Genomic DNA, 20,959 nt, shown 5'->3' on the forward strand with positions numbered 1-20,959 from the left:
TAAAAGAGATAAGCAACTAACTACATCATTTAAAGGCACCATAGATCATACATGAAATAATATCACTCCTTAACATATGTTTACTAAGTGGCATATCCATCCAAACAGTTAAAAGTTAGCCAAATTATGAGGAAACATTGACATATCCTTTTCAGAACTAAACAAATTGACAAAAATATAAATAAGAAAGAAGTTATGGACCTAAAAATAGATTTTGTAAAATATGAGACATGATAGGTCTCTGGTGATTATGAAATAGGAACTGAAAGGAATATGTGTATTTCTGAGCTTTGAATAGTAGCTTTACAAAAAGGTATCATATGCTGTAACATACAGAACTCATAAAAAAATTGAGAAAAGCCGAAATGTTAAACTCAATCTTCAGTGTCCATAATGCAATAAAAATTATTTTTAAAATGGGCACTTGAAGAAAGAATTCAGACTTTAGAAGACTATAAAATTTAATCTTAAAGAATTGGTACGTCAAAGAACAAATTGTAGAAACAATAGGTAATTTCAATTAAAATTATGACAATGAGACAACATACCAAACCCTTTGGGATACAGACAAAGTCATCTTTATGGAAAATTTTGAATCTCTAAAAACTTTTATCAATAAGAGAGAAAAAGAACACGATGAAGAATTAGACGTTTAAAAATTTGTACAGAAAGGAAGAAAACAAAAGCCAAAATGAGACATAGACAAGTAGAAAGCTGTGAACGTTAACAGGTTAAAGTTATTACATGCTTATAAGGAAAAGTAAGCTGTATTTAAAAGGTCTCCTGTACAATCCTCCCCCTTTATCTTATTTGAATATGGAAATGTTTGTTTTATTTAGTCCTAAGTCCAGAATTTTAAAAAGAAATAAAAATTGGGAACTAGCGGGGCAAATTATAGTATATGAATATAAAGGAATATTGTGAGGTAAGAAATAGTTAAAGAAAGGAAATAGGCCCTTATTAAGCACCTACTACATACCAGATTCTGTGCTAAGCACTTTGCAAATATTATTTGAGCCTTACCACAACCCTTGGAAGAGGTGCTATTATTATCCCCATTTTACAGTAGAAGAAACAAACGGAAGTTAATTAACTTGCTCAAGGTCACATGTTTGAAGTCAAATTTGAACTCAACTCTTCTTGAATCCAGATCCCGAGCTCTGTCCATTGTGCCACCTAGTTGCCTAAGCACAGATTCAGAGAAACCTAGGAAAACTTACTTACCTGATTCAGAGTAAACAGAACCAGGAAAACAATCTATACAGTTACTGTAAAAGAAAGCAATTCTGAAAGATAGAAGAGCTCTGATCAGCGTAATAGACAAGCAGAAGGCTGATCATGAATTCTACCTCCTGCCTCTTGACAGCAAGGTGGTGAATTACAGGGTCAGAATGAGATTTACATTTTCCGAAGTGGTCAATGTGTGAATATCTTTCATATGACTATATTTATTTGTTATAAGGGAAGATGTTCAGTGGGAGGGGCGGGGAAGTTTTATAGAAGAAAGGGGCTACTAAGAGTGACGTGGGGGAAAAAAAAGAAAGAACATCAATGAAACAAGTATAAATCCAGAAAAGAGAAGGGATTCAGAGGGAGACAAACACACAGGACAATAAAGGAATTACTGTGTTAATTTATTATATACTTTGTAAAAGCTGTATTATTATAAGAATGCGAATAATAAGAAGAAATGATGATGAAACCTGGAATTTAACTAGCTCCTTAAGATTCACAAAGCACTTCCATATGTTAACTTAATGGAGACTTGCAATTTCATATCCAGTTCTCCTTTTCTGTTCCTCTTTGTAAATGGAAATGATCAGGCTTGTGCCTAGCACATCATCGGCAATTGAAAAAGACTTGTTGCTCGATTAATTTGTTAAATACATAATTTTAAAAAATTAAATCAATGCTACCATTAATTCTGGAAAGAATATTGTCCTGTGGTTCCACTAACCATCACCATGACTTCCAGAGCAGAGCACCCCTCCCTGGCTGCCACTCCCCAAATGTGTCATCTCCCACTATTAGAATATAGGCTTCTTAAAGTCAAGGACTGCCTTTCTTTTTTGCATCTTAGCACAAAGCCTGGAACCTATATGTTTAACAATACTAATACACTGGTCCCAAGGGACCAGGTCTGTACATATATTTTCTTTCAGCTCTGGGGCCCATCTGCTCTGGATCAACATACAAGGTTCAGACCATGCCCAATCCTCGAAGGAACCCGGCTTCTACTGAGGAGGGGTTACACTGCTTTTGGTCACTCTCTTCAGTTCATTATATTCCCTACTCAGCACCTTAGGGACAAATTACCTAAAACTTTTTAACTCATGTTTAGGATCTTCCCCAAAGGAGAGTAAATGGGGGTTTATTTCCCATACACAAGAGAAATATAGCTAGGTTGCATAATGGATTGAGTGCTAGACATAGGAAGACCTGAGTTCAAATAAAACCTCAGACAGTTGCTAATTGTGTGACCCTGGGCAATCATTTACCTTATATCTACCTCAATTTCCTCATTTGTGAAATGAGAATAACTTCCCAGGGTTGTTGTGAGGAGAAAATGAGATGTGATATATGTAATTGTCAAACCTTAAAGCACTGTATAAAGTTAGCTATATAACTTTATTATCATTTTTCACTATTAGAGTTAATTAGGTGGCATAGTGGATAGAGTGCTCGATTTGGAGTCAGGAAGATCTGAGTTCAAATCCTGCCTTGGACACTTTACTGTGCGTCCTTGGGCAAACCAGTTAAGTTCTCTCAACTTCAGTTTCCTCATCTGTAAAATGGGAATAACTACCTAGTCTACAGGGTCGTTGTGAGGATCAAATAAGATAACTTTGTAAAGCACTTTGTAAGCCTTAAAACATTATATAAATGCTACCTTTTGGTGAACACAAAACACTCACAAGACGTATTAACAGAAAGACCTGAACAAAACAAGTGGAGCTACTAACTCCTGTTATACTCTTGAGACTTAAATTTCATCAGAATATAAAGCAGTCTGGGGGACTGCTGAATAGGCATAGTTATATTTCACCTTGACCTTGCACTGTCCCCCTCATGGTAGATGCCTTCTGGTCAGCTAGGCCATGGCTTGGGTGTTGTGAAAGCTATAAATGCCAAACCAATTTCAGAAGAGTTTCCAAAACATAGCTACTCCTTAGGCACCAGTCATATTTCTTACCCAGGAAAATTTCCCATTGAATTTAGTATGCTAGAAAGATGTAGCATTACAGCAATGTTGCTAGAGGTTATATGTTCATATGCTATTAATGTCATAAACTATATTTTGACAAGAGAAATATTGTAAATTATAAATGAAATTATACAGTTTCAGGATTAAACCTTAGAAGTAATTTGTTTCAATCAGTCACCCGTATTAGAATCCCGTATACAATGACTACATGGCATGTGGTCATTTAACATCTGCATTAATACTTCCAGTGGCCGGGAATTGACTGCCATACAAAGACTACCACGTCTCCTTTCTGGACAGCTCTCATCATTGAAAAATTCTTCCTGATTCTGAGCCAGAACCTGCTTTCCTGTAACTATGACCCGTCAGTCCTAATTCCTCCTTCTGGAGCTACACATAATCAATCAAATCCCTTTTGCATAGGACAGCCATCTAGATGTTTGAAGACTAATCTTGTCCACCCTAATTCTTCACTTCTCCTGGCTAACGTCACTAACTCTTTCAGCCAGTCCCCATGTGGAACAATTTGAATTCTCTTGCTTTCCTGATTATTCTTCTCTAAATGGAAAATTGGAACAAAATCCTTACCTTCACTTTTTGAAACTTTCCTGTTCTCTGCAGTTCCTAAGAGATCACCCATAGCAATTTGGGGATCACATCTACAGGTTGTTAGGCAACTAGGTGCCACAGTGGATAGAGTACCATGACAGGTGCCAGGAAGATCTGAGTTCAAATATGGCCCCAGATACTTACTAGTTATGTGACCCTGGGCAAGTCACTTAAACCTGTTTGCCTCAGTTTCCTCATCTGTAAAGTGAGCTAGAGAAGGAAATGGCAAACTTTTTTAGTGTTTTTACCAAGAAAATCCCAAATGAGCTCATGAAGAGTCAGATATAACTGAACAGTAACATTTTTTTTTCAGGAGTGAAATAAAAATCTTCTAGAAGCAAAAATTTGAATTTATTCAAAACAGCTAGGTGCTTTCTTGTCTTTTAAGCTATCTTTAGCCACACAAGCAAAAGAGAAAATTGAGTAACCAAGCTTCCTCTCTATCATCTTTTGGTATTCTATTACCTTCCTCATATTACAAAAAGTTTTAGATTTTTTTCTTTCTTTTTCTTCTCCTCATACTATAAAATGTTTTAGATTTTTTTTTCTGTTGTAAATAGATTTTCTCAGATTATTCTGAGCTCATTCTGAGTCATCAGAAAATTTTCTATGCAGCTACAGTGTTTTATCTCACCCCCTTTTTTTTCTAACTGGGGTTATTTGAGAGTGTGCCTTCCCAATAACACAGTTTTATTTTGCTGTATTTTGCCTTTGTGCAAATTGTGATTTTATTGGTATGGGGAATTGCCAGGAAAGAAGCTTATTCTACCAACAAAAATCAACAACTATTAGGCAACTTGGTTTTTAAAGATTGCCTGGGGCACATTGAGAGTTTGAGTGATTTGCTCAAGTTCACACTGCCAGTTTATGCCTAAGGCAGAATTTGAACTCAGGTCTTTCCGACCCTAAGACCAACCTTTTATCCATTACGTCTCCCAGGGACCTGAAATTTCAAGAACTTAAATTCAGCCATGGTATTTATCTATGATGCTTTTGCCCCATGCATTCCTGGAAAGATCAATTTACCTTTTAAGATCTAGGAGATTTAAGTCATTGTTTAGAATGGTGACACCCTAGGAATCTGCATTTTTTTTAAGTGCTCACAGTCCAAGAAGGATGTGTTCAGTTTGCCATCAGAAGCAGGATGCGTGTGAACCTCTCTACATAGAGCTAACTTCCATTTCTAGCAAATCCTTTCTGATCTTTTCAGGATCTCTCTAAATAGATTTCCTTATATTGTCCCAGGTTTGTAAAATTATGTCTCGGTGTAGAATAAAAGTGGCTTTTATGAAATAAAGCAAATTGAACAGGATAAAAAGATCATCTTGTCCTTTCCCCTGTCTCAAGCGGCATAATATCCCAGAAAAACTAAGGTTTAACTGTTGATCCTTGTACATACCACTGGTCTAATAGTTCAGAGATTGAAGCTCTTACCCCAGCTCTGGCACTAACTAGCTACGATTGTAAGCAACCTCTCTGTATCTCAGTTTCCTTGTTTGTAAAATGAAGGGGCTAGACTAAGTCCCTTCCAACTTTTAACACTCTGTGATTTATTCTTTCTCAGGATAAAATATCTAGGTAACACTCTGAGGGGTAGTATTTTAGGGAATACGATCTTCTGGCATTTTCCTGAAGCTAGAAGACCAGGTCATCTCTAATAGAGATTCTCATAGTTTCTATTATTTACTATTTTCTATTTAGGGCATCAAAGGCAACACTGGAAGAATGGGAATAACTGGGGCTCCAGGAGCTCGAGGAACAAAAGGCTCATCAGGCATGCCAGGAGCCCCAGGAGCACCAGGACCAAAGGTAACTTAGGGGATCTGGTTCTATTAAAAGAAGGGAGTTGATTATTATTAAAAGTTACATGAAAAGGTGGTAAAATGTTAAACTCTTAATAAAATTAATGCAAGAATAAAAATGGTAGACGAATCCCTTAGCATACATATCCAGTCCCCAACTGGGGATCAGAGGGAATTTACTAATACTCCTTTGTAGCATTTTAATGGAGCAACCCATTAATTGAAGGTCTGAAGTATTTTCCCACATTTCCTAACAATCAGCCTATCTGGAGGTGGGATGCCTGGGAAGGTAGCAATGGGCTCCCCCTCACCAGACGGAGGTCTGTATGAATCAGTTGTATCTCTCTGTTGGATGCTATAGAGTGGGTACCTATACAGGCACCATTTTGATTAGACAGTCTTTGAGATCCATTCCAACTCTGATTCCCTGTGACTATGTTCTTGGGATTTCTGAGGTTTTTTTTTTTTTATTCTTATAATCCCCTTTCCTCCTTGCTATTTGCTTCTTTCACAAAGATAGGGAAAATCTTACTTTCAGACCTCTACAATTGCTCCTCTCTGCTTCCTGAAGAATGTCTCCATGGGGACAGATCTTGTTCTTTAAAGGCTGAACCTAAGAAGGAACAAATGAACAGAGTAAGAGGGGCAGCAGGGTGCATAATATCCTGGAGTTAAGGTCACAGCCTCCTCTTCAATTAGTATGTACCTCTCAAGTGGGCTGTATAGTTCACTAACAGTGGGCTCCTCTAGGAGTAACCAGCCCAGACTACAACTGGCCCAGAAAAGGAGGTTTCTGCCCCATATCTGGAGCTACTTCATGAAAGTATATGCAGTGTCTTAATGCAATGTTAACTCTGCCTGCACTCCTCTACCAAGCCTTCTGAACCATATGGGTAAAGAGGAAATGATGACAACACCCCCTTGCTTCCACTTCGAGCTGCCTCCTGAGTCTTTCACTCCCAAACTTCCAATTCCACTGAAACTCAAGGCAGTTGGGGAAGTTGGAGGAAAGAAGCTCCCTATGGCATGTGTGAGAATTTTCTTACAGGCTCCTTTTCAGCACTGACCAGCAACAGTTGATCTTAGCGAGGTCCTAACACTGAGTCTCTCCATTGTAGACTAAACAGAATTTGCCTCTCGGCTTTGAGAGCTCTTGACTCAGCCCAACCACCATCTTCTTTTGACTACTCATACCAGAATTCCAACTTCTAAAATGTCTCACTCATATTGAGAGCACTTAGTCTTTTGTAAATTTGTTCAAAGGATAAGAATATCATTAAAGTGAAGGGAATAAAGAATAAAGAAACAATTTGTGGCAGAGAAGCTTTGGGAAACGTGTGTTCCATCACTGTGCTATTGTCTTCAACTTACAAAGCTATATCTATGGAATGGCAAATTAGAAAACTACGCTAGGCCACTTTTTTGGGGTAGGGAGAGAAAAGATTTTGCTGATTTGTAGGACTAGACAATCAGAGCTTCTGAGGGATTCTGGGAGCCTCCTGGAGACCCAAGAAGGCAATTGGGAAGAGATGAAAGCAATGTCAATACTATAGTATTATGTGGTATAGTTATCTCAGTGTCTTATCCAGCTAATAGAATGTGAGGTCCCATAGAGGAGAAACCATGTAATCTCAATATAGTACATTCCCCAGTACCTAATAGTGCTCTGCACAATAGTAGGCTCTTAATAGATGTTTGTCAAATGAATTTCAAAATGAATCAATGAATGAATGAATAGAATTAGGACTTGCATGCCACAGCCTCTGCACAAACTCTATTTTCTCCTATTCAGGCAAGCAGATCCCTCTCCCACACCCACAGTAACACTACCTAATAATCTCCCCCAACCACTCTCTTTTGCCTTCATCTATATTTGGGGAAAAAAGAAAAAAACATCATGGAGAAGATCTCTCTCTCTCTCTCTCTCACACACACACACACACACACACACACACACACACGCACGCACGCACGCACACACACACACACACACATACACATACACACACAATGATTGCATCTCTCTAAGTAGAGTTCCTTGGCTACCCAGGTTCATTTGAGAACCATTCTGGTAATGGATTCTAACTTTCTGCTTCAGAGATAATGATAGTTCTCTGTTTGTCCACAGGGCGAGCAAGGGCTACCAGGTCATCCTGGGAAGCCAGGTAAAAGAGGTCACCCAGGAATGCAAGGAGATCAAGGACCACCTGGAGATAACGGGATGAAAGGGCAGTCTGTATGTGCCAACAAGGAAGCATGCCACATATGCATTCTAACAAGCAGGTCATCAGTGTGGAATAATCACCATCATCTCTATTCATATTGCAGGGGGACCATGGTGACCAAGGTTTGATGGGTTTCCAAGGATTCCCAGGTCCAAAAGTAAGTTTACATATTTTCTACTAGTTTTTATCTGGAGAAAAGATATTCAAATTTCAGCATCTATTCCAATTTTAGTAATATTTCATTTATTCATATATATATACATATATATTTATACATATATGCATATTAGTACCATGACAAAATCCAAGATGATGCCTAGGGCATCTAAGTAGTGTACTATAAAGAACTGGACTTTGAACTAGAAAGACCTGAGTTCAAACCCAAATTCAGATACTTACTAGCTATGTGATCCTGGACAAGTCATTTAACTCTTCAGAGCTTTAATTGCAAATTAATTGTTAATAATGATAACATTGTACTACCAACCTCACAGGACTGTTTTGATGACAATAATAAACAAATGTGAGTTATCACTGTCATAAAGAAGATGCCATCTGAATTGGTGGAAGAAGCATCAATGCCAAGGAAATCAGGGCTCCTTCAAGTACTGAAGAATATGTATTACACGTGCATATCTACATACATGATACAGATGTGGTGCCATTTTTAGAGGGTACATAATCAAGAAGCATTTATGTAGTAGCCACTTTATGCCAGGCACTGTGCATAGGTGTATCCTTTGTAAAAATTGTTCACATTTCATAATCTCCAAAATTTAGTCTAAGGATTTCATCAGACATTATTTAAACCATTTTAAAGCATATTTTAGGGGAAATAATGGCCACATATTTTATTGAAATGATTTTTGTTTTTCGGTGCATCTCAATGAGCCTCATGATAATTATTTAGTTTTCTACTGTTCCCTCACGTTCCATTTTTGGAGAATCAGTTCTTCATAGATTAATGTAAATTTCTTTCATTTGTTAAATGTTCATATACAGATAAGGCTTTTTCTGTTTTTAAATGTATTTCTAGGGACCTGAAGGAGATGTTGGCATGGTTGGAATCCTAGGCCCTAAAGGTCCTGTTGGCCAAATAGTAAGTGTAAAATTAAATTCTACTTAATTGGGAAAAAAAAAACTGTTTGGGGGTTCTCCTTTACTATAGATGCCATGTTACTAGTAATAAAGTTCATTTTGCAACACTAAAATATAGGATTTAGCAAACTGATTCTTTTTTTTAGCTTCCTTTCTGTACCTGAACACTTAATTTTTAAGAAAAAAAATAATAGGTTCTGTCACTCCTCTGGATATACACTGATGACTTGTTTTTGTTATATGTTGAGTTATAGGCAATTGATACTTTTTAAAGGTAGCTAGATAGGTCAATGAATAGAGCACTGGACTTGGAATCAGGAAGACTCATCTTTGTGAGTTCAAATCCAGCCTCAGGCACTCACTAGCTACGGAACCTTGGGCAAGTCATTTAACCCCATTTGCCTCAGTTTTCTCATCTGTCAAATGAGCTGGAGAAGGAAATGGCAAACCACTCCAGTATCTCTGCCAAGATAATCCCAAATGGGGTCACGAAGAGTCAGACACAATTAAATAATACTTTTGAAAACTACAGTCGCTTCTTTTTAACCCAAGCTGGACCATCTGCAGGTAGGTTTGTCTAGAGCAAATTTTGTCTTCGAGTCCTCGTTCATGTTACCCATTCCACTAATTGTACTCTGCTAACGTTATCTCTATTCTTGCTGAACCTCCTGAAAACCAGAAGGAGCCAAAAGGACTTTTAAAATATAAATGTTTAAATATTTTCTAGAAGGTGTTGACTGAGAAGTTTAAAAAGAAAGTGTGAAGTTGAAGTGACAGATGGGGTTTTCACAATTTCATCAAATTTTAGAGCTGTAATGAACCTAAGAGATCATGTAGTTGGAGCCCTTCACTTGGCAGGTAGAGAAACTGAGGCCAGAAGAGGTTAAGCAGTTTGCCCAACATCACACAGCTATTTATCAGCCAATCCATTGCTCCATTATTTATGAAGTGCCTACTGAGCTAGGCGCCAGGAACGTGAAGGTAAAACAGTCTCTGTCCTCAAGGAGTTTACATTTTAACAGGGGAAACAGCAGGTACATATATGGGTAGATAAAAAACAAATACTAGGTGGATACAAGGAGTGGAAGGCACCTTGGGAAGCAGGAAGGGCCTCATGCAGAAGGAGGTGATTGAAGTGAGTCTTAAAAGACAAAAGGGGACTTTAACGAGCAGGACTGAAGAGACTCCAGATGTGAGACAATCAGTGCAAAGGGACAAGGAGGAGAAATAGATTGTTCATGTATGGAACTGCAAGTTATCCAGGTTGGCTGGATCATAGACTTGTTGACTTGCTCACGAATTGGATTTAAGTGAGGCAGAGCCACAAAAAGTTGTCAGACTCACTCTCTCCTACAGAGTCATTGAAGTCCAGTGGCAAGACAATAATCAAGGTGATTGGCGATGGCTCAGGATGCAGTGGGTGATTCTAACAGATGATGAGAGCTTAGAAGGCTCAACATTGGTGGAGAGCCTGTGTGTTCTATCAATACCCCCTCAGGAGTTCTAGAGAAAGACCTCTACCATGTTGGGGGAGAGGGTTTGGAGGGAAGTAATGTGTAAGAAGGTTTAAAAAATAGTATAGGGCCAGGTTGTCATGAGCTTTAAATGCCAAGCAAAGAATTCACACCTGATCCTTGATAGGAATACTTGGGAATCACTGGACATTTTTTGAGTAGAGGATCTCATGGTTAGATTACACTTCAAGAAAATCACTTTGGAGACTGTGGAAGTTGGATTGGAATGGGGAGAAACTTGAGAGAGGGATGCCAATTAAGAGGTTCTTGAAATAGTTCATGTGAGGAGTGATGAGGCCATGAACTAGGGTGGTGGTTGTGTGAATAGACAGGTGACTCTTTAGGGGTTGTTGTGGAGAGAGAAACAACAAAAATTTGACAACAAATGGAATATGTGGGATGATGATCATGATAGCTAGCATTTATATAGCACCTACTATGTGCCAGGCACTGTGCTAAGCACTTTGCAAGTATTAATCTCATTTGATGTTCACAACGACCCTGAGAGGGGGGTGCTATTATTATGTCTATTTTACAGATGAGGAAATGGAAGCATAGAGGTTAAGATATTTGCTACCCAGTTAGCGTCTGAGGCTGTATTTGAACTTGGGTCTTGCTAACTCCAGGCCCAGCACTCTGTCTATCGTACCACCTGGTTGAGTGAGTGAGGAATGAAGAATGACACTGAGGTAGTGAACCTAGGTGACTAAAAGGATCATGGCGCCCTTGACTATAATTTCTTATCGTTGTTCAGTCATGTCCAACTCTTTGTGACCCCTTTTGGGTTTTCTTGGCGAAGATACTGGAGTGGTTTGCCATTTCCTTCTCCAGCTCTTTTTATAGATGAGGATACTGAGGCAAACGGGATTGGGTGAATTGCCCATGGTCACACAGCGAGTAAATGTCTAAAGCTGTATTTGAACCCCAGTCTTCCTGACTCCAGGCCCAACACTCTATCCGCTGTGTCATCTAACTGACCTTTTAACAATAATAGGAAAGTCCAGAAGAGAGAGGAAAATCAGTGAGTTCTCTCCTGGACCTATTGATTCTGAGATGCCATCCAGTTTGAAATGTCTAAATGTACTCTATGGGACTGAAACTCATGGGACAGACTAGGGCTGGATATGTCAGTCCACTGCATAGAGATAATAATTGAATCTGTGGGAGCTGTTAAAGTTACTAAATTAAATATTGTAGAGAGAAAAGAAGGCCCAGGACAGAAATGTGGGATTCACCTGCCATTAATGAGCGAGATCAAATGGGCAGGAAGAAAACCTAGTGTTCACATATATTCCATTTTCTTTCTGTTAGGATAGATAGTCTAGAGTTAACGGATAACCAAACGAATAATAAAGTTTATTTTAAGATCTTGCATCTGTAATGAGTAGATTACTTGATATGCTGTTGAACAACTGTGGATGATATGCTTCAGACTTTGAAGTCTGGCCTCAGTAACTCAGTTTTATAAATTCATAGAATATCAGATATACTTGCAGTCGTACAAAAATATATCCCAGAGTAACCTTGTAAGCTCAAAAGTTTGTTGCAAAAAAAAATTGACTTACTAATTCTTGAGAACAATAACAATAATAATACGTGGATTCATGATGTCAGTAAGGAACAATTAAAAGAACAGACAGCGTGAACAAGAACTTGAAAACAGTGTTCATCCCAGATAAGCCTATCTCATTCAGAAGGAATTTGTATTCTGGAAGTATAAAACTCCCGTTTCCATTGTTATTTATTGCTTTGACCTTCACTAACTGAAACTTCCAATGCCTCAACACATCGTAAGAGAGCTTTATTCATTGCTTTGTTCATCTCTCTCCATAATCATAATGCATTACTTTGCTCTGTTCTTTGTCTAGTAGCATTCCTAGATCACAACCTAAATATAGCATCAATATGATTGCTGACGTACGAAAGCACTTCACACTGATTGAGCCGAGGTTTAATAGATATGGAGTTCTGTAGATGGGGGAGTGATATAGTGACAAATAGGATATGGTAAGCCCTTGGTAATTCACAAAATATAAACTGTTGTTATTTCTATTTGAGAAAGGAATGGAAAGATGGATGGTCCTGAAACCAAAGGAACTGGGTTTGAATCCCAAATCTACTAATATTGTCTGTGTGACCCTGATCAAGATATTTAGTTTCTATGGGTCTCAGTTTCCTCATCTGTAAAATGAATCGTTTGGATTGTAGTAGTAGTCGTCCTTCATGCTGAAACTTGATGCGAACAGCGATGTCATTTTTGGTCCTCTTCAAGAACAAAGGACAGCAACCTACCTACAAACCAACCTGAAGACCAAAATGACATCACCGTGTCAGGGACAACGTAGAATGTGTCCGACTATGGTTGGTCAGCATGAGCTCTGAAGGTTCTCGCACAGGTTGAGCGTAGGTTTAGACTGGATCATCTCGAAAGTTCCTTCTAGCTCTGAATCTGTGATCCTTTGATCTTAATGTGTGCTAATGTCGTAATATTCCTCACTATTGTGATCATTAATGCCACCAAGGATATGGGTGCTATATTTCATCATTACACAAGAGATGAATTCTCGGGGATTGTCATGGGATTTCTGTCATGTAGATGATCGGATTTAAAAATGATCTCTTTCATTTTGCTCCTGCAGGGAAACACCGGCCCTCTTGGAAGAGAAGGCATAATAGGTCCAACAGGCAAAACCGTAAGTTTCTCTCATCCAATATCTTACTTGTTTTGCTATATCAGACTCTCTCAGAATCAGGCTAATAGATTCATCTTATATAGGGATATATATATATGTATATATTATATATATACATATATATATATAGACACACACACACACACACACACACACACACACATATAGCTGGAATTTGCGACAATCATAGCAAAAGAAGTTGGCTTTTCCTCCTCCAGACTGGCTGCCGACAACAGACGGAGATGCAGGAAATACATATAAATAGTGAGGTCAGCAGCCCACTCTCCAAGCAAGCCCCTGATTCATTTGGCTCTTCCTGAATCTGGGTGGAAAGAAGAGTTTCTTGCTGTATCAAGGGCACTCTTCTCCCTCAAAGCCAAGTATAGAAGGGTGAGAACCTTTCAATGTAAGGTGGAAGAAACAGCGTAGGATTGGTCAAAAATAAGCTAGAAGACAATAACACAGGCCTAGAGAGTCTGCCTGACAAAGATTACTCTGATTCCTCGTGTCACGGGTTTGGGTTATTTTTTTAAATGCAAGGGCAGCAAGAGGACAGTGTAATTGAAAGAACATTGGACTGACAGAAGACCAATGTTAGAGGCCAGTTCTACTAATTACTATTCCTGTAACCACAGGCATGTCCCTTAATCTCTCTGAGCCTGTTTCCTCATCTGTAAAATGAGGAAAATAACATTTGCCTTGTCTGATTTACCAGTTTGCTATGAGGAAAGTGTTTTTTAATGCTAAAATATTTTACAAATTTGAACTGTTATTACTTCTCTAGCATAAGCCAAGACACAGACAGAGACACAGACAAAGGGATGGAGGGAGGGAGGAAAGGACAGAGCAGAAAGGGGGGGGAGAAAGAGAGAGAAGAGAGAAAGAGCAGAGAGAGGAAAGAGAGGGGGGGAGAGAGAGAGAGAGAGAGAGAGACAGAGAGAGACAGAGAGAGAGAGAGAGAGAGAGAAATTTGTCAGCATAAATATGGGAGCAAGGGGCAGCTAGGTGGTGCAGTGGATAGAGCACTGACCCTGGATTCAGGAGGGCCTGAGTTCAAATCCAGTCTCAGACACCTAACACTTACTAGCTGTGTGACTCTGGGCAAGTCACTTAACTCCATTGCCTAGCTGAATGAATGAATGAATGAATGAATGAATGAATGAATGAATGAATGAATGAATATGGGGGCAGTTTGTAGTTTGTGAGGTCAAGTTCATCTTTTCCAATTTTATTTTATTTTTGCCATTTTATTTGGACATTGTGAACCTCTGCTCTGGGGATACTTTGGTAATGGTATATTTGACATGTTTCTTTAAAAATAGAGAAGGGTTGAGGCAGCTAGGTGGGGCAGTGGGTAGAGCACTGGCCCTGAAGTCAGGAGGACCTGAGATCAAATCCAGCCTCAGACCAAACACTTGCCACTTACTAGCTGTGTGACCCTGGGCAAGTCGCTTAACCCCAATTACCTAAAAAAAAAAAAAAAAAGAGAAGGGTCCTCAACAAATGTGGTAGACTTCTCCACTATGCTTTTCTGTTGCTTCAGCACATATTGGCAGAGAACAGTTTTTCTGTATGAGATGAACCTTTCCTTCAGTATCCCTTGTATTGCACATTATGTAGAATCTGACCATACCAGGATAGTGGTACGTTCTTTGACATGGGGCCACCCAGATGTCCCACTCGGAACTCAAACTCAGCATGTTCTAAGCTAAACTCAGTTTTTTCTCCCCAAAGCTGCTTCCCAGCCTCTGTATTTCTGTTAATGGCACCACTAGTCATCCAGACTTATAAACTTTGTGTCTTCCAAATGTATCACCAGAAATGTGTGCTATACTTGGGGTCTAGTCACTACTTATACTATGTAGGATTCATACCTTTCACACTAGGTGGTGCTGTGAATAGCGTACTGGGCCTGAAGTCAAGAAGACTTGAGGAGGCAGCTAGATGGCGAAGTGGATAGAACACCAGCCCTAGAGTCAGGAGGACCTGAGTTCAAATGTGGCCTCAGACACATGATACTCACTAGCTGTATGACCCTGGGCAAGTCACTTAACCCCAATTGCCTTGCAAAAAAAAAAAAAAAAAAAAGACTTGAGCTCAAATCCAGCCTCAAATACTCCATAGCCATGTGACCCTATGCAAGTCACTTAAACTGTTTGCCTCGGGTTCCTCATCTGTAAAATGGGAGTAATAATAGAACGTACCTCCAGGGTCGTTATGGGGATCAAATGAGATAATATTTGTAAAGCACAATGCTTGGCACATGGTAGTTGCTTAATAAATGTTTGTTCTCTTTCCCATATAAGCATATAAGCAAGAATTTGATTTGATTGCTCCAACTAGATTTGGTCTGATTGCTCCAACCTGCTCTGACACTAGCATGTCTAAGTTACCAGTAATTGACTACCACCAATCAATCAGAAAACATTTGTTAAATGCCTACTATGTGCCAGGTACTTCTCTAAGTATTAAGTATTCAAAAAGAGGCAGAAGACAGTACCTACCTTCAAGAAGCTTACTGTCTAATGGGGAGCCAACAGGCAAACAAATATATACAAAGCAAGTTATATACAGAATAAACATTCAAACTCTCTCGGTGTCCTAGGGCTTACTTAGTTGAAAAAAAAATACACTTTCCCTACTCATCACACTAACTCCTGAGCCCCAATCCAATGAGTTTACAATCTATACAACCAGTCAGTCACAAGATAACTTATCTATACCATACATGAAATTTATACAACCAGTCATTCACAATAGTGAAATTTTAGACCTTAAACATAGCCATCTATTAAATAATCAGGCAAATGAATAAATAATAAAATACATTACAATACATATGTAAATGTGGATCATACTTTCCCATCAATGCACTCAAAATCTATGGTGAAGAGTGGAAAGCTAGGTGATGCAATGGATAGGGCTCTGGGTTTGAAGTCAGGAAGACCCAAGTGCAAATCTACCCTCAGACACTTACTAGTTATATGACCCTGGACAAGTTGCTTAACTTTCATTTGCCTCAATTTCCTCATCTGTAAAATGAGCTGGAGAAGAAAATGCAAATCATTCCAGTATCTTTGCCAAGAAAAGCCAAATAGGGTCATGAAGAGTCAGACACTACTCAAATGATTCAATGACAACAGTGAATGTAGCAGCTCTCTTTAAGTTAAATAACCACAAAGCTCATCAAACTGGCTATTTCTGGGCTGTACAGATCAGCCCTGACAGTTATTCATCTACCCTGTCCAATCTGCTGTCCAATCAGAACAGAGATCACAACATCAGGTCTCCAATTTATCTGGATGCTAAAGCAGCAAGTCCCCTCTGCTTTTCCTTCTCTGGCCAGAGGTGGCAGCAGAGAGCAACTTCTCCATGTCTGTGTGGGGCTGAAGTGTGATAGAGGTCGCTGGAGCTTGCCCAATAAAGTCCATTTTTTCTCTGACCAATCAGGCATCACTCAGCTGCACCTATCAGCTCAGTGTCTAGACTTTAAGAGCAGTGGTTCAGCTCTTCTGCTGTGTCTTCATCTCTTGATGCTACTGGGTCTTCAATGGCTTAAATGACACTCTCCTGACTCTCAGTCACTCACCTTTCCTTTTTTAGAAAAAATCAAAACTCCCAAAATTTCCCCAATAAAGATGACAGACTGGTTATTCCTCAGTCTTCAAATATTTACAATTTCTCTTTTTCTTAGTCTTATCCTCTTGAACCATGAAACAGATGGAAATCAGCATCCTGTTTATATCTTTGAGGGTCTCCACCTGGTCCTCAATCTCTTCAGGGCCCTGAACATTGTTTCTTTCTACTTACATTTCTCTAGTTTTTAAGAAGTAAAAGATCTATCCTTGCCTCTTTTTAATATGAAACTATTTCCATACAAGTGAGGCATCACTCTACGTTGTCGACAAAGAGATCCAAGTCTTCAAATCTATGCCACAGATTATTCTTTCCCCAAAATTGTCCAAATCTGATCTGAAATCTGTTTCTTCAGATACTCATTTTTTCAGTGTATATCTTAATGTTATTTTCTACTCATATTAGGAATCAAAATGTCCAGCTACAACAGCAGCAGTACCCTACATCTTTTGACAATCAACAGAGATCTGTTCCTTTATACAAAAACACTGTTTCTGCTCTTTCCAACATTGACTATTCCCCGTGAAAGGCCACTTAACACAAGATTCAAAATCCAATTAGTGGCCAGATCCAGTGAGTTAACCTCTGTATCCATGATGTTGTGAATTCTAGATCCTCAATGTCTTTCATAGTTGTTGCCTTATCTCCAATCAGTTTTGATTTTGTCATAGTTCAGGTTTTCAACATCTCTGACCTCAATCATTGTAATTGCATCCTAATGGGTAATTTCCTCCAGTCTCTACCCAATCCATCTCATCCTTTATTTTGTTGCCAAAGTAATATTCTGAATACCCCAGTCATACATGTACACCCTTATTCTAAAACCTTAAGTGGCTCCTCATTGCCTATAGGATGAAACAAAAACTCCTTAGTTTGATCATCAAAGCCATACAAAATGTGACTCTAATTGACCTTTATGGCCATATTTCACACTACTGCTCATTTCTCATATTCAGTATTCCAGCCAAATTGGACTACTAGTAAGATCCTCATCTTGTCTCATCTATGGGAATCCATTCAAGACACGCTGCTGGTATGAAACAATTCCCTTTAAATCTCTACCTATTGAAATCATTCTCTCACCCACCTCAAACACACACCAAAAAAGTGATCTCTCCCTACTTGGATTTCTCACCATGCTTTGTCAAGACCACTCCTTTACATCCACAAGATTCTGCCTATATCATACTTACCTATATGCCCAGCTTAACTGCACTCCTCTACTAACTGTTAAATTCCTTGAGGTCAAAGGCTGTGCAATTATTCATCTTCCTATCATAAGATGATAGATATAGAGCTGAAGGGATACATTTGGTTTTGAACGTGTAGAATTTGATGTAGCAGTGGGACACTGAAGTGGAAGTGATTAGTAGGTGGGAACAGAGTGATAGAGTTCGGAAGAGGGGATAGGACTAGAGATATAACTTGAATAGTCATTAGCGTTAGATAAAACTATGAGAACAGATCAGTGATCTGAAGGAAAGAGCATATAGGAAAATGTGTAAAAGGCTGAGAATTAACTTTGGAAATGCCCAAAGTTAGAAAAAATTAGGAGGAAGTTGATTAAGCAAAGGAATCAGAAGGATTAGGTGTGGAGGTAGGAGAACCAAAATAGTGAAATGTCACTAATTCCATGGGTACAGAGAGCTTCAAGTAGATGTGGGTATTCAGCAGTGTCATAAACATCAGAGAGAGAAGGGGAGCAAGGAAGAATGAAAGGCCACTTAACAATATGGAGGTCATTGATGACCTTGGAAAGGTCACTTTGGGTAGATTAATAGGGATGGAAGATATATTGTAGGAGAATAAGGGGAAACCCGCTTGAGGAAATTTTCAGAGAAATAAAACAGTACTTTGAGGAAACAATATGGAAAGGTTCTTAATCTTTCTGGTTTTGCAGAACACCGGTCTCTGCTAGTCTGGTGAAGGCTATGGACCCCTTCTCTGTCAGTCAACTAGCCATTTATTAAGAACCTACTATGTGTCAGGCATTATATTAAGTGATAAGGATACAAAGAAAGGTAAAATTAGTCCTGACTCTCAATGCAAACTCTGTACAAACAAGATATATAAAGGATAAATTGGAGATCATCAATATGGGGAAAGCACTAACATTAAGGGGATTGGAAAAGGTTTCTTGCAGAAGATGGGACTTTAGCTGAGACATGGAGGAAGCCAGGGAAGCCACGAGGTAAAGATGAGGAGGGAGAGCATTCCAGGCATGGGAGATAGTAAGTGAAAATTCCTTGAGTCAGGAGATGGAGTGCCTAGTGGAAGGAACAGCAAGGAGTAACTGTTTTGACTAGAGTAGATGGATTAACTGATTATTGTGGTGTCCTAAAGCCCGAGCCCAAGCTAAATGCAAAATTATAGAGAATAAAACGAACATAACATAATGTCAACTAGTATTTTTTTTTAACATATCAGAAGTAAAACTGGAATTTGTACAAACTAATGAAAAAAATATCTGGCTATGGTAGAAAACTCACAAATAGTACAAATTGTCATGTTCCTGAAATTTCATTCTCAACCACACTGGATCAGAGTACATCTCCAAAAATTTTTAATGAATAAAACAAAATACACAGGAGTACAAAGGAAACCAATTACATTGAAATAGTTACCAAATAACTAAAAACAAATAGTTCATAATTAAGAACCTTGCAATAAAGTGATTTTTTTCCAGATTGGGGAGACCTAATTATTCTTGAAAGAAAAGTGAGGGTAACAAATACACAAAAAATTAAGATGCTGACGAAGGATGATTCAATCCCTATGAGGAATTAGCATCTGGGAATAATTTGGAGATTTTTATTAAACGCATATAAATGAGAGTGAGGAAAGAAAAGGAACATTCTTCTGCTATTAGAGAGGTTATTCATTGTTTGAAAGGATCAAAAGAGAACATCACACTGAAATAGATTTACAACTAGAAAAACACATGGTTATCAATGGACATTTTTCTAAACTTTGAGCATTGGCTCTTCTGAGCTTCAAAGTCTATGAGGGAAAATCTAATGAAATACATCATACTTTACAAATTGATTGATGAAGATGAAGTGGGTGGTTGTACACACAGCATACTAATAACTAAAAGATTGTTCTCCACAATAGGATAAAATGTTAATCAGTCAAAGAAAGTGTATGTGACAGAGAAATGATGAATCAAGTTAAAGATATAGATATAGATAGGGAGAGAGAGAGAGAAACAGAGAGAGACAGAGAGAGAGAGAGACAGAGAGAGAGAGAGAGACAGAGAGAGAAATGTCAGGAGAAAGGGATTCCTACTTTCTTTTGAGCAATAATAAGAATTCCAGAGTTTGGGTTTTGGCTACCCAGGGCTATGGAAACAACTGTTTTGACTAGAGTGAATGAATTAACTGGTTATTTTGGTGTCTTAGAGATAGAGCCACAGTCAAATATGGAATTAGAGATAGTAAGACTAACAGAACATCAATTAGTATTTTTAAATATATCAGAAAGAAGACTGGAATTTATACAAACTAATGAAAAAAATGTCTCGCTGTGGTAGAGAAGACATAAATAGTACAGATTGTCATGTTCTTGAAATTTCATTTGCAACCACAAGAACATGTAATAACTAACATACCAGGCAAATCCTCCTTTTCTTTCTCTCTTTCAGGGACCCAGAGGTGAAAAGGGCCATAGAGGTGAAATGGTAAGTTTAAAAAGTATTTTTTATTTTTAATTATATTTCAGTATCATTTTATCTTGAGTTGTTAAGAAGTACAGGAAATATTTAAGGGCAGCTAGGTGGCATAGTGGATAGAGTGCCAACCCTGGAGTCAGGAGGCTCTGAGTTCAAATCTAGCCTCAAACACTAACAGTGTGACCCTGGGCAAGTCACTTAACCCTGTTTGCCTCAGTTTCCTCATCTATAAAATGAGTTGGAGAAGGAAATTGCAAACCACGCCAGTATCTTTACCAAGAAAACCCCAAATGGGGTTACAGAAAGTTGAATATGACTAAAATGACTCAACAACAAAATGAAGAACATTTATTATATCAGTGAAAACATGCTGAATTTAGTTAAACATGTAAAGATATGAGAAACAGTAGAGGATAGTAAATAAAGAGCTAACTTTAAGCCAGGAAGACTAGGATTCAAGTCCTGACTCTCTCTCTCTCTCTCTCTCTCTCTCTCTCTCTCTCTCTC

General features: G+C 38.5%; 1 protein-coding gene across 1 annotated transcript in view; it reads left to right on the top strand.

Moving 5' to 3' along the window:
• COL24A1 (collagen type XXIV alpha 1 chain) overlaps positions 1 to 20,959 on the top strand; it is a 369,727-nt gene that overhangs the window by 320,602 nt on the left and 28,166 nt on the right. The window contains exons 49-54 of the mRNA XM_027873950.1: positions 5,516 to 5,623; positions 7,745 to 7,852; positions 7,945 to 7,998; positions 8,878 to 8,940; positions 13,093 to 13,146; positions 20,426 to 20,461. Of these exons, the coding sequence (XP_027729751.1) occupies positions 5,516 to 5,623; positions 7,745 to 7,852; positions 7,945 to 7,998; positions 8,878 to 8,940; positions 13,093 to 13,146; positions 20,426 to 20,461 (423 nt within the window). The remainder of the gene's footprint in view (positions 1 to 5,515; positions 5,624 to 7,744; positions 7,853 to 7,944; positions 7,999 to 8,877; positions 8,941 to 13,092; positions 13,147 to 20,425; positions 20,462 to 20,959) is intronic.

The sequence above is a fragment of the Vombatus ursinus genome, unplaced genomic scaffold (assembly GCF_900497805.2).
Source record: "Vombatus ursinus unplaced genomic scaffold, bare-nosed wombat genome assembly UNPS02014803.1, whole genome shotgun sequence".
Lineage (NCBI taxonomy): Eukaryota > Metazoa > Chordata > Mammalia > Diprotodontia > Vombatidae > Vombatus > Vombatus ursinus.